This window comes from Bactrocera neohumeralis, chromosome 3, assembly GCF_024586455.1.
Source record: "Bactrocera neohumeralis isolate Rockhampton chromosome 3, APGP_CSIRO_Bneo_wtdbg2-racon-allhic-juicebox.fasta_v2, whole genome shotgun sequence".
In the NCBI taxonomy this organism is placed as follows: Eukaryota; Metazoa; Arthropoda; class Insecta; order Diptera; family Tephritidae; genus Bactrocera; species Bactrocera neohumeralis.
The window spans coordinates 49,103,234-49,115,698 of record NC_065920.1 but is presented as its reverse complement, the minus strand read 5'-3'; the positions used below and the strand labels follow the sequence as shown (position 1 = coordinate 49,115,698).

The window sequence follows — 12,465 nt, the reverse complement described above, 5'->3', positions numbered from 1 at the left end:
CAATTGCGCTATACATCGGAAAGGAAGAACGACTGGTGCGCTGTTGTGAACGCGGCTATAACCGTGTAAGCGGTGCCTACGCCTATAAAGATGATAAAATGTAAGACAAAACAATATTGAGCTATTAAACCTCAAGTTTTAGCTAAGGAAGCTTGATGGACGTTGGGGTGAAACGATCTCTGTTGTTGTTTTAAAGGTTATCCAGGACCAGGGGTGGCAAGGCGTAAGCTAATTGTCATCAAAGTTATATCCGTTATAGGCCCAACGAACGCGCTGTTTCGATGGGTTCGGTTCATAAAGCAAAGCATTGAGCAAGGATAGCTCAGGGAGCAACTCCAGCTCTTCGTCTACAACAGGCAGTGGTTATACCCCAAGTACGCCAAATACTGGAAAGGTGTCTTTGAATGTATTAAAGACCCCGTTTTGGCGTTCAGTGCACGTTTGAAGCCGTTGTGTTCGTTGTCTGGTCGGTAAATTACTTCTAGAAGGCGGCTCCGCTCAAAGCATATAGGTTTTGTTAGGTTGATCTGGTAGGCCAATAACCCACACATAGACCAATTGGGTCCTTTGCGATACCAGATGGCGTTCAGTTGCAAAGTCCAGGAGGAATAGTCATCGTTTAGGATGCCTACCCTTAACAGGCTCTGCGGCCTCACTATCGATACCTCCTCCAATGTATCATGCAGTGGGGACCCCAGATGGTTACAGCGCAATCTTGCCGATGCGAGACAACTGCAAAAGTTATACTCCATAGTTTCCCTGATGTCTTGCTCCTAGACATTTTCTTCAGTCTTCTCGGGCGAATGTCGCTATCAGACAGTAACCAGTTAGTATTCCCATCATGTTCCTACAGTCTTTTCTATCGAGTGCCAATAGGAATTTCGTGTACTTCCGATCTATCGTTTTGCTCTTGACATTTACAGCTTTGCACGCAAGTAGATCGTTCCATCGGGTTTTGACTTTCTTTACCATACTTCTGTCAAGACAATGAATTCCCAATGTTTATCAATGTTCGGATGTTAGCCGCACACCACTCTTAGCAATCTTGTCCACTATTTCATTGCACTCGATGCATTTGTGGCCTGACACGCAGTAGAAGTGAAGTTGCTTACTTTTGGTAACACTTTCCACTGCTGCCCTGCTTTCCAAGACACTTCTAGCCGATATGCAATACGAGGTTACTGCCTTAATTGTTGTTTTACATAGTCGTTGACTCTGGACTAACCTACAGGTACATTAGAGGCCAGCTCAGCGGCTTTCGCAATAGCAAAGACCTCAGCTTTAAATATACTGCAGTGGTCCGGCAACTTAAAAGGTTGCCTTATGCCTAACTCTGGACAGTATATTCCCGCACCAACTCCATCGTCCATTTTCGAGCTATCCGTATAGATCTTTTCCTATGTTTACTTTGAACCTTCCTTTGAACCCAGTTCAAAAGTGGGATCATGTAGTCGGTGTTTGCCCAACCGCCATTAGCTATGCCCGAAGTTTCTTTAGTTAAAATCTCCTACAGTCTGTAATCGTCCTGCCGATTTTGCTGCGCAGTTTTCAGCGAAGAGGTCTATAGGAGGCAGGTGTAGTATCAGTTCAAGAGCCGTCTTTGGGGTTGTTTTTAAAGTTCACGTTATACACATCGCAGCGAACATCTGAACCCTCTCCACTGGCTTCCGGTAGGTGACTTTCCTTACGCCTGTCCACCATACTACTGCACCGTAGAGCAGAATTGGTCTAACAATAGCTGTGTAACACCAGTGAATAAGAGAGGAAGAGAGCCCCCAGGTTGTTGCGAGCGTCTGCCTACACACATGTAAAGCTTTGCTGGCTTTCCTCACTCTTTCTTCCACGTTGTGCTTCCACAGCAGTTTGCTGTCCAAGACTACCCCATGGCACTTGATGCGGTCCTTGAGAGAGAGTTGTTTCAGTTGGTCCAGTTATTAAGATGACGATCAAAGCAGATAACTGTAAGGTAGGTTCCTACGAAAGCATTCTAGTAGAAATTGCTTGGAGAGAAGTGCATCACTATGTAAGTGTTCCACAGGTTACATCAGATAGCATCCTGAAGCTTCTCCGTATGTTTTTCACTGCATCGAGACCACCATCTCTTTATTGCGTAGTTTCTGACGATCCGGTCAACTGCCTTGTATGTAGCCAAAAACGATTTTTTGTATTTTCGTGGGTGCAACCGGTCAGGAACTTGAGGATTTTGTTGCGGCTATGTTTTTTGACAATAATCGCTGTCGTATACGAAGTGAATGACTACCGGTTATTGAATATAACACCTAAAATCTTAGGATTGTTAACAGTCGATATTTTAATGCCATCGACTGCCAAAAAATACCTCTGGTGGCTGAAGGAGTTACAAGATATAGAAGTTAAACATCTGATTAATTCTTAAACTTTGAAATAGTACGGATTATTGTCTACCCGTCAGATAATTTATGATCCACCTCTTCAGCTCTGAAGAGAGCACTGATTAATTCGTGAGTCTCTAGGAGCGTTGAACTATTAATTGTGTCGATCTCTCACATTCGATCCATTCAGTGCGGCTCATTGTTATAGCTACGAAAATGAGTAACAGATTGTTTGAGATCAGACATTTTTGAGCGTTCCGGTTACGTAGACCTAACTGCCCTCTTTTAAGGTAACTTTGTATCCAATTTGTGAGTTTCAAGTTTTGCAAAAATATAACACAATATACAGATAGTAATTTAAAGACGAAATGTAACTTTTGGAAATCTATTTAACAAATTTCAAATTTATTACATTTAATAAATTTAATATGTATGTATGTATATTAAAAACCCAAGTGTACGTAAGTATGTATAGAATATTTTGGCTTTTAAAGCTTATATTTTTAAGTTATTCATGGAATTATTTAACCCGTTATCAATGTCCCATATAACAAGTTGACCATCAACACCAGATGTGCTTATTTTTTTACCATTTTCTTTTTCACCAGCATATAAGCGAATACAAGTTATGGCGTTTTGATGTATTGAATCAACATTAGTATCAGAATTTTCAGTTCTTAAGTTTCGATCCAATGATTGGAAGATACGCATAGCGGATATGCCGCTAGACTCTTTCTTTTGTGATTTATCTAATTTAGCCGTTAGCACCAATTTTGAATTATCAACCAATGTATAGACCAATGGAACACAGCTATGGCCAGCCACAACTATGGACACTGGCGATATCCAAACGCAAGAAAGAAAGGGTAGATACTGTGTTTTGCAACGTACAAATGCATTGCCATTAGTTGCATCGGCAACATTAATGCAACTATCATGACCAATCCAACAAATTTTATTTCCATCAGCAGAAAAGTTGACATCGTTTATCCAGCCACCACCTGAATTCGTTGAGTTTTTAAATTCTGCCATAAGATTTCCCAATGGCATGCGATTGCCCCAGGGTGTTGGACTTGGTTGATCCTCAATGTCTTTAATGTAAGCTGAAAATACGCGGACCTGAAATATATAAATAGGTATCATTAATAGATGTAATATATTAAAAACACGAATAAATGCTAACTTCGGTTTCACCGAATCTATAATAAACTTCACAAAAGTTTCCAAACAAGGACTTACGTGCAAAATTAATAAAATTTGTTCAGAGTATAAATTTTTTTTTGTAATATTTCTATTTTCATTAAAATCTATGGACTTACCTTATAGTCGGTTGATCCAGCCACAAGCAATACATTATTTGGATGCCAATCTAAAGAGGTAACTGTCGAACGAATCGGCTTTTTAATATGCTTGGACACCCACCAGTCATTTTCAGACTCAAAATAGCACACCGATATCAGGCGTGCACCTGAGCCAACAGCGAATTTATTTTCTGCTGGCGACCATTTAACACAAGTAGCTGCACGATTGATACGCAACAATACCAAAGTGGGTTTCCATTTACCATCATCGCCTTGGGACCAGACATAAGCGTTCCGATCAGCAGCACAACTTACAATGCGATTCGTATTTTTCGCCCAATCTATACCCATTACTCGTAAATCATGTTGATTTAGCACATCGGATAACTTCCAATCATTACGTTCGCGGCTATAGATATGAATTTCATTGTTGTTGGGCGAAAGAGCAATTTCTATTTGAAATGAAAGTACCAAAAACAAAAAAGTTGTTCATAAATGGATGACTAATAATGACAATTTTTTGAGTTCCAAATATTTACGGGAGCGATCTTTATTCCAAGCATGACAAGTTATTGATGCCAAAGAGCCTCCAAATGTATAACGTTCGGACATTGTTGGTATTAATTGATAAATGCTAAGATATTTGTAATACTTTTAAATGTTTTTAGAAAAGTTAATCGCGGACTCTGGGCCGTCTACACGATTATCAAGAAAATTTGTTAACTATGACTAATATTAGTCCAAAAAAATGCACTTATTCCACAATATCCAAAGAATTTTTTATCTCACGAAACGTTTTTGCCGATTTGACAGCTAATAGTGCTGCCACTTTAATATTCACAAATTAATAAGAAAAAGTTTTCTCTGTCACTAGGAATGGTCGAAATATTTTATGGTAAATGATTTGAGCATATTTAAACCTGATATTTATTCCTAAATTTAATAATGGGATTAAATAAGAATATAAAAGGGAGAAGCTTTTTTAACTTTATCGAAGGGTTTTTGTCTAAAAGAAATTTATAAAATGTTATATAAATTTCTAATCGATCCTATCAAAAATCTTAACAAAATTCACAATATCTTTAGTTTTTCATCTGATTTTCGAACTTTTTTGTTGTGTTTTACTCAAAATCAGATTTTCAAATTCAATATCCCTCATAACTTCAAAACTGCTGCATTTATATTTCCTAATATTTTTTATGTTCAAATTATAAATTAACTGATTTTTTTGCAAAGAACTGCGGGTCTTCTTTCAAAGTTTTCCCAAAAAGTGAAAAAATTAAATTTCCCAAATCCCTTAGCGATTGCAAAGCGATTAGAGAGTATTTGTTGCCAATATCGTATGTTTTAAAATTTCTCTGTGAATACTTTACGGAATATTCTCCAAATGTCATTATATCAAAAATCATTGGCTTTTTAAAATTGATTGAAAAAATCTTAAAAATTGGCCATGTTTTACACGAATTAACCGTACAACCCCTTGATTTTTTAAATTTATCGACATATCTTACACGAATAGAACAAGGCAGTCACAGCGTTCACACATGGACTCTTTTGTTGCTCATTTCAGGCAAACTCTCTTTTGGCGCCGCGCATAGCTTACATATCGATGTACCTTTTAACACCATATTATTTCTTATTTTTTACTTTACATTTGACATTCTCCAATATTTACAATTAGAAATGACAGAAGTATTTGTATGAAAGCAGAAACAGCTGTTGAGTTCGTCATCAAGAAAAGCAAATTTGGAATAGCACTAAACAATTTAGGGGCACACCTTCCATATATTATTAATTTTTAAATGGAAATCGTAGATACATATTACAGCAAAGATGAATATGTGGAGACTGTAGGTTATATAAAATTAAATTAGCTTAAGAAGAAAAATTCACAAATATTCCCATTAAAAGGCTTCTGGAAACAAGGTGAGCAGGCAGACCGTCCTATGCGGATCACAAAATATTGTTCTAAATGGGAAAGTTGTTGTGCAAACCGGTGCGATAATTCGTGGTGATTTGGCAAATGTACGTACTGGTCGTTATTGTGTTATAAGCAAAAATGCCGTCATCCGTCCGCCGTACAAACAATTCAGTAAAGGTATTGCGTTCTTCCCTATGCATATAGGCGATCATGTTTTTATTGGTGAAGGTGCAGTTGTGTCGGCGAGTTCTATTGGCTCATTTGTGTATATAGGAAAAAATGCAATTATTGTGAGTGCTTGAAGTGAAATATATGTAGTTTAGTTTCTTAAATACTTAACATCAACTTTAATTTTGCTCAGGGTCGACGTTGTGCGCTTAAAGATTGCTGCATCATAGAGGACGGTGCCGTACTACCACCAGAGACAACTGTGGCTAGTTACATGCGTTACACCGCTAAAGGAACCATCGAAGGAGGTCAAGGTAATCCAAATTTTGTTCCGGCGGCAATGCAGGATCAAATGGTTGATTATACCAAATCATTCTATGAGCATTTCTTGCGAAATCCCCAAGCGGGTTGAAACTTTTAATCGTTTATTTTAAAGTATTTTCGTAAGCTTATAATTTCTACATAATTATAAATAAATGTTTCTACAATATCGTTTCTAATCTCATTCAAATATAGAATAATAAATAGTTCTATTAAACAATAAAACTGCAATTTTAAATGTTGCTTCTGCAAGTCAAAACGACTATTTAATCTATTATACCAGTTTCAACTTCGTAAGCCGGGTGACCCATCTCAAATATTGGATATGTTAAACCAGTTCGCCGGGCAATGTCTTCAGCTGTTTCTTCAGAATTATTTAAAGCTCGTGGATTTAAGTTTTCGTTCATAAACAACACAGTAGAAGTATTGCGACAGTTAGAAACAGTTGCGGCTACATGTAAAGGTGTTTGATCCCCATCAGATTTCGCGTTTACATCAGAACCATGTTGCAGCAGTAGTTCAGCACATTCTGCATTACTCCATTTACAGGCTGAATGTAATGGTGTCCAGCCCATATTTGTCCGTGCATTAGGATCAGCTTTGTATTCCAATAACAGCTTGGCTATGTCAACGAAGTTATTATAACACGCACGATGTAATGGAGTATAACCGTCATCGTCTACTGCAGAAACGGCCTCTTTATCCAATTTCAATATATCGCGGACCTCATTTATTTTATTTTCATTTACTGCCCACAGAATCATTCGCTCTATACTGGCTAATATGTATATATATTATTACTACAAAGTAGTGATATACTTAATTTAATGTCATAAACTTACATTGTGGATTTTTATCTTCTTCAATTAGGTCATCGGCATCATCATCCCATCCACTAACAAACATACCTCGCGGTATTTTAGCGTAACGTAACTTCTCAAGTTGAGATTGTTCATCATCAGAATCGTAATCGCCCATTTTTTTAATCTACAAATTTTAGTTTATTGAATTATACAGTGTTTTGTAGGCTAATCTGGAACTTCGACTATATTTGTAAACAAATAAAATCCATCAAACGTCAATATTCCGCGACAATAAACTCGATATAGTATATTACAGGGTGAACCACATCAACTTATCAACTGCGAAAATCGTAATAAATAACAGTCGTAAATAATTACAAATATAGCACTAATAACTCTCCAAGCCATTAATTAAATACAATAAAATTACTAGGGTTTAAAAAGGCAATTAATTTTAATTCCGATTCTTCCAAAACATCTATACGACTGCATAATGCATTTTTGGCACGCCCTGTTATTGACTGAAGTTATATTTGTTCACATATTTTCATAACAAATAAAAACACAAACACAAAGACTTTTCCATCATTAATTATTTTTTAGTTAATAAAAAAAATAGTAAATAATGTCGGAAAAAGGAGTAAGTGAAGATGCACAAGCAAATGGTGATCAAAGTTTGCAGGCGATATTTTCCAAGGGCTGGGAAGGGTTCGAGGAATTAGAAGAAACTTCTCTACCATTCAACTCGGCAGAATATCAAGTGAGTACGAGATCTTAACAATTTTACCGGCTCTTTTTATTAACACTTTACTTAAAGCGCAAAGTCAAAGAGACTATGAAGAAATTTGAAGAAGCCACAACTATTGTAAATCAGATTGGTCTATTCAGTCCCAATGAGCTTATCGATGAAGTTTCTACTGATTCGTTGCAATACCTGATGCTTCCCTTCTATTTGGGTAAAATAGCACTAAAACTACAACATGAAAGTCGTGGTGAAGTACTCCAAATTGCTGAAGTATACTTCAAGTAAATCATAAACAAAGAGAAACAGTGAATTTGTCCTTACTTTGGATATATTTCCAGAGATTTTTTACAGCGTTGTCAAGAATATGAGCTATGTGACGAGTATAAAAAGAATGCAGTTGGAGCAGCAGAAGGTAGTAATACAGATGAATTAGCGCAACTAATGCGTGCAGCGCATGCCCGCAACGACAAAATTGCACAATTCAGAAAAAAGAAAGAGTTGGATGAATTTGTAAGGAAAATGAAACTTGCTGTGCGCAATAAAAGTGTTGATGACGAAGTACGTAGAGAATTTTTCTTAAAACTACTCAATAAAAGTATTATCGATGCCACCGAAGAATTGGATAGCATTCAATTAGAAAAACAAATGGTAGAAATGCGTACAATGCATGGTTCAGCCGGTGCACAATCTAATGAGCATTTCGATAAAGTCAAAGCAATATCTACTTCAGACGCAGCTGGACATTCACATCATCATCACCATCATCTTTCACAACAACAGAAGAAAAAACCTATGCAACCGTTCATTATTACACGTAACTCTGCACAAAAGGCGGTATTCGGTGCAGGCTATCCAAGTTTGCCGGTAATGACAGTCGATGAGTTTTACGATCAACGTGTACGGGAAGGAGTTTTCCCTGATGAAGAGAAGGTAGCCAAAATGAATCGAGAACAAGCAATAGCCGCTGCACAAGATCCCAATGAGAAGGAGGATCAAGAAAAGGCTGTTGAAGAGATTCAAGTTGAGAATGATGATCCAGAATATTTAGCACGTATGCGCCGCATGGATGAATACAAAGATGTTGTACGTCGTGGTGACGGCAACCGTTATAATCGCAGTTAAATCACCGCTCATATTTATTTATTATGAATGTGTAACAAAATAAAAGCACGTTTCCTTGTTCTTTTAGGACGACTTCGATGATTTCATATAAATAAAAATATAAAAGTTTTCAAACAATTTTTAATTCATAAAAGTTTGGTAACTAAATCGCTGTCTTACATAGTAATTATATTCGGACTTAATAAAATAAACTGTATTTGTGATTGGTCTGATTTTTAACAAGTTTTTGGCGACTTTGCTATTTATTAGTTTCCTTTGAGAATAACTTGGTTCAAGAAAATTGAGATGGTACACAACAAATGTGAAAAATTTAGTCACTTTCATTTATTAATTAATTAGTTCTGTTTTATATATCAACAACATCTATATTTGAATATTATAAATGTAAATATTGTATATCAAGAAATGCCAAAAAGTTGTGTGTGTATAAACATTAATGGATATATTTGGCACACAGGTCACATTATCACGTTATATCTGCGTATCTTATGTTAAATATTAATGAAATTGAGCAATTACCTATAAGTATACCTATATTGTACATTTAGCCACATTGTATGTATGTGTATAGTTTTACACTCATAGCAACTGCAGGATTGACATGTTTTCTGAACATTTTCTTGAACACACATATAATATTGTTCAGGCTAAATTTATGTATACAGTGTAAAGTATTAACGAAACACAAAAAAACACATATTAATAATATTTAACAAAAAAATAACCATTTTCATACTTTTTTTCTTATATATATGGTGCAATAAGTAATATCAAAAAACTCATGCTGTCAAGTTAAGTATTTCAAATAATATCAAGAATTAAAGTATCATTTGCCGTATACAGCATTATTTTTCGTTGATCTTATTTTAAACAATAAAATTAAAATACATTTTTCTTAGACAATAATATAAGAAGTAATTAATTCTGTGATACACAGATTACACTGAAAACAGTTCATAAAATACACTTGCTTGAACAAATATAATATACCTAAAGCACAATAGTTAGAACATAACAATTCATCTTCTTGCCCGCTTTTTAGGTGGTTGTAAAAAGTTTTCCTCTTCCTCATCAATATCCATTGTATTTAACTGCATTAACGCTTTAGCTTTACGTAACATTTCATTGTCTTTAAGCCAACTGCTCTTCAGAACATCATCAACCGTTGGCCGTTTTTTAGGGTCCACAATCAGCATTTCTTTTATAAGTGTAGTAGCACGTTGAGAAACCTTTTTCCACGTAGGATGACTAAAGCGAAAACGCCCGTGCTTTATTTGTTCACTAGCGGGTGTACCAAAATCGTCCGAAAAAGGCAATGTACCGCTTAGGCTAGATAGAAAACGAACATTTAAGTAAACTAGTAAATATTTGAATAATCAAGTAAATAATAATAAAATGTTACCAAGTAAACAGAACAACACCAAGGCTCCAGATATCCACTTTTTTCGTATAAGCCCCTCGTCCACCGGTTTGTAGCACTTCAGGTGCTACATATAATGGTGTTCCACACAACGTTTTCATGACAGAATCATTCTGCACAAATTTACTTAGACCAAAATCGGAAACTTTTAATAAAGTTTCCTCGTTCGAAGATTCCAGTAATACATTGTCAGGTTTTAAATCCCGATGACTTATGCCTAAATGAATACATAATTGATTATAATTATATAAAAGATATTAAACGCAAAAATTTACCTTTATCATGCAAATATTTAACAGCATGGCACATTTGGTAGAAAAATAACTTGGATATCGGTTCTGAGAGATTTCTGTTTGTTATAATGCGATTCAGTAAATCGCCCCCCTTCATAAATTCCAACACCATATAAACAGAGTCGGGTTTATCAATTATATCATGCATCTTGATAACGCAGGGCTGTAATATCGTGAAAATATACATTTTTTTATTATGTATTTTAAACAAATTTATGTTAATTATTTTTTTAATCCACTTACATGAGAAAGACTCTTCATTATATTCGCTTCATTAAGAACCTTTTCAGGGTCATTGGAATTTAATTGTTTGTTACGACTGATAGCATTACATTCGCTTAGTAGGTTTTTCTTAACCATTTTCATTGCAAACTGCTCACATGAACGTATATCAAATACCAAACGAACTAACCCACAAGCACCAGAACCCAATTTGCGACTCACATAATAAGTGGATGTAATTTCTTTTGGTAAGCCTAGTGCTTCGTTTGGGCATAAATCTTTGAATACAAAAGCTAAACAGAAATGTAACAATATTTATGTATACACTTAAATAAGGATAAAATACAATTATAATACCGCTACCTTTGTTCGTAGGATGACAAAGAGAAATAACATCATCGTTTTTCAAAATTCTGGTTTTGTTCATACCAATTCGTTCACCATTAATAAATGTCCCATTTCGAGAGTTGTCCTTTAGAATACAAATTTGATTGAAAAAATAAAAACAAAACAGTATACTCATTTCAACTTACTTCAATATAAACTGGATTAGATATATCACAATTTTCCCGCTTCAATGTAAAATGTATCTTCGATATGCGATAAAGAATTTTTTCTGGCAAATAGTCCAAAGTTAACATTAAATTACAAGTTTCACCTCTGCCAGCTGCAAATTCATCGGCATTTAGATCTAACAATGAAATAATTTTATTCAGGTACAAAATAAATAAACATTTAGTTTTATTTTTTGTAAATATTTAGTTAGAAATTTTAAGTCTCAATATACATGCAGGTTTTATAGACTTTACTGAACGCTTCATTCTTTTACTAAATATAAACTACAAACTTACCTATAGAATTCATTTTGATATTCTTTCCATACAAACGTCCCCAGATTATATTCTCTATGGGTTGACTCTGAGTTTGGCCCCAAATACTAGAGGCTTGACTTTGAGTGGCAATATTAGCATGGCGCGCCATCACACTTATATGAAAATTACCCAAAACTATAACAAAACAAAATTATAAAATTGCGAAGTCCCAAAAATATTGATGATTTTGTAAAAATTAATCTTTTAACACACTCAAAAAACATTAAAAGTTCAGTTATTATTTTTCAATACTTCGCGGCTAACTTCTTTTCAATATAAAATGGGAACAGATTCTTCCGTTTTACATTCCACTTTCCATTATGATAGTTACCACATTTTTTAATTAAGTTAGTTACTTAAAGTCTTTAAATGTTTATTTGATCACAAAATCTTTCATCATTTAGGAAATAATTAAGAAAGAACCAAAACGCAATTTCAGAAGCAAGAATTCTCATCTCAAAAACAAATTAATTGTGCTTGGATAGTTCTAGTTCATGATTAAATTTTAAGGTTGTTGTAGAGAGAGTGCTTTTTCTTACGAATATTTCCTTCTTTTTAATTTTTCTAGTCTTCATTTTGTACATTTTTATGATTATTCGTCTTTAACCATCTATTCATATGTATTTAGTTACTGCAAAAGACTTACATTTTTATTGATGGATGTATTTGATTTCGACATTATGGTGTTAGTGTTGATGTTTTTTTAATAATGATTCCAGTTTCTATATAATTAATGAATAAACAATTTCGTAATCATAAAATAATAATTATAACAGGACCATTTTTGTAGGTCAAACAATTATTCGTTCAAAATATTGTGACGAATACCAATACGTAATAGATTATAAATTCGAATAATTAATAATAAAGCCTTAAGTTGTTTAAATTAAAAATAAATATAAGTATATAGGCATGGAATTGAGACT

At 34.7% G+C, this 12,465-nt stretch overlaps 5 protein-coding genes across 5 annotated transcripts; 2 read left to right on the top strand and 3 right to left on the bottom strand.

Annotated features, from left to right (window-relative positions):
• Positions 1–2,722: 2,722 nt before the first annotated feature.
• Positions 2,723–4,472, bottom strand: LOC126752434 (actin-related protein 2/3 complex subunit 1A-B). Its single transcript, XM_050463227.1, has 3 exons — positions 4,192–4,472; positions 3,671–4,104; positions 2,723–3,470 (listed from the first exon to the last, which is right to left on the bottom strand). The coding sequence occupies exons 1-3, from the start codon at positions 4,262–4,264 to the stop codon at positions 2,847–2,849; spliced, it is 1,131 nt and encodes a 376-aa protein (XP_050319184.1). The 5' UTR covers positions 4,265–4,472; the 3' UTR covers positions 2,723–2,846.
• An 867-nt stretch (positions 4,473–5,339) lies between these two features.
• On the top strand, positions 5,340–6,231 carry LOC126752440 (dynactin subunit 5). Its single transcript, XM_050463235.1, has 3 exons — positions 5,340–5,502; positions 5,564–5,863; positions 5,935–6,231. Exons 1-3 carry the CDS (start codon positions 5,455–5,457, stop codon positions 6,151–6,153), a joined length of 567 nt encoding a protein of 188 aa, XP_050319192.1. The 5' UTR covers positions 5,340–5,454; the 3' UTR covers positions 6,154–6,231.
• On the bottom strand, positions 6,126–7,150 carry LOC126752439 (ankyrin repeat domain-containing protein 49). The gene is made up of 2 exons (XM_050463234.1): positions 6,905–7,150; positions 6,126–6,840 (listed from the first exon to the last, which is right to left on the bottom strand). Exons 1-2 carry the CDS (start codon positions 7,038–7,040, stop codon positions 6,329–6,331), a joined length of 648 nt encoding a protein of 215 aa, XP_050319191.1. The 5' UTR covers positions 7,041–7,150; the 3' UTR covers positions 6,126–6,328.
• A 249-nt stretch (positions 7,151–7,399) lies between these two features.
• LOC126752435 (immunoglobulin-binding protein 1) lies at positions 7,400–8,849 on the top strand. Its single transcript, XM_050463229.1, has 3 exons — positions 7,400–7,625; positions 7,683–7,891; positions 7,949–8,849. The coding sequence occupies exons 1-3, from the start codon at positions 7,491–7,493 to the stop codon at positions 8,730–8,732; spliced, it is 1,128 nt and encodes a 375-aa protein (XP_050319186.1). The 5' UTR covers positions 7,400–7,490; the 3' UTR covers positions 8,733–8,849.
• A 183-nt stretch (positions 8,850–9,032) lies between these two features.
• LOC126752431 (ovarian-specific serine/threonine-protein kinase Lok) lies at positions 9,033–11,795 on the bottom strand. The gene is made up of 7 exons (XM_050463223.1): positions 11,519–11,795; positions 11,201–11,358; positions 11,031–11,139; positions 10,689–10,960; positions 10,428–10,608; positions 10,135–10,369; positions 9,033–10,061 (listed from the first exon to the last, which is right to left on the bottom strand). Exons 1-7 carry the CDS (start codon positions 11,646–11,648, stop codon positions 9,752–9,754), a joined length of 1,395 nt encoding a protein of 464 aa, XP_050319180.1. The 5' UTR covers positions 11,649–11,795; the 3' UTR covers positions 9,033–9,751.
• Between the last annotated feature and the right edge of the window lie 670 nt (positions 11,796–12,465).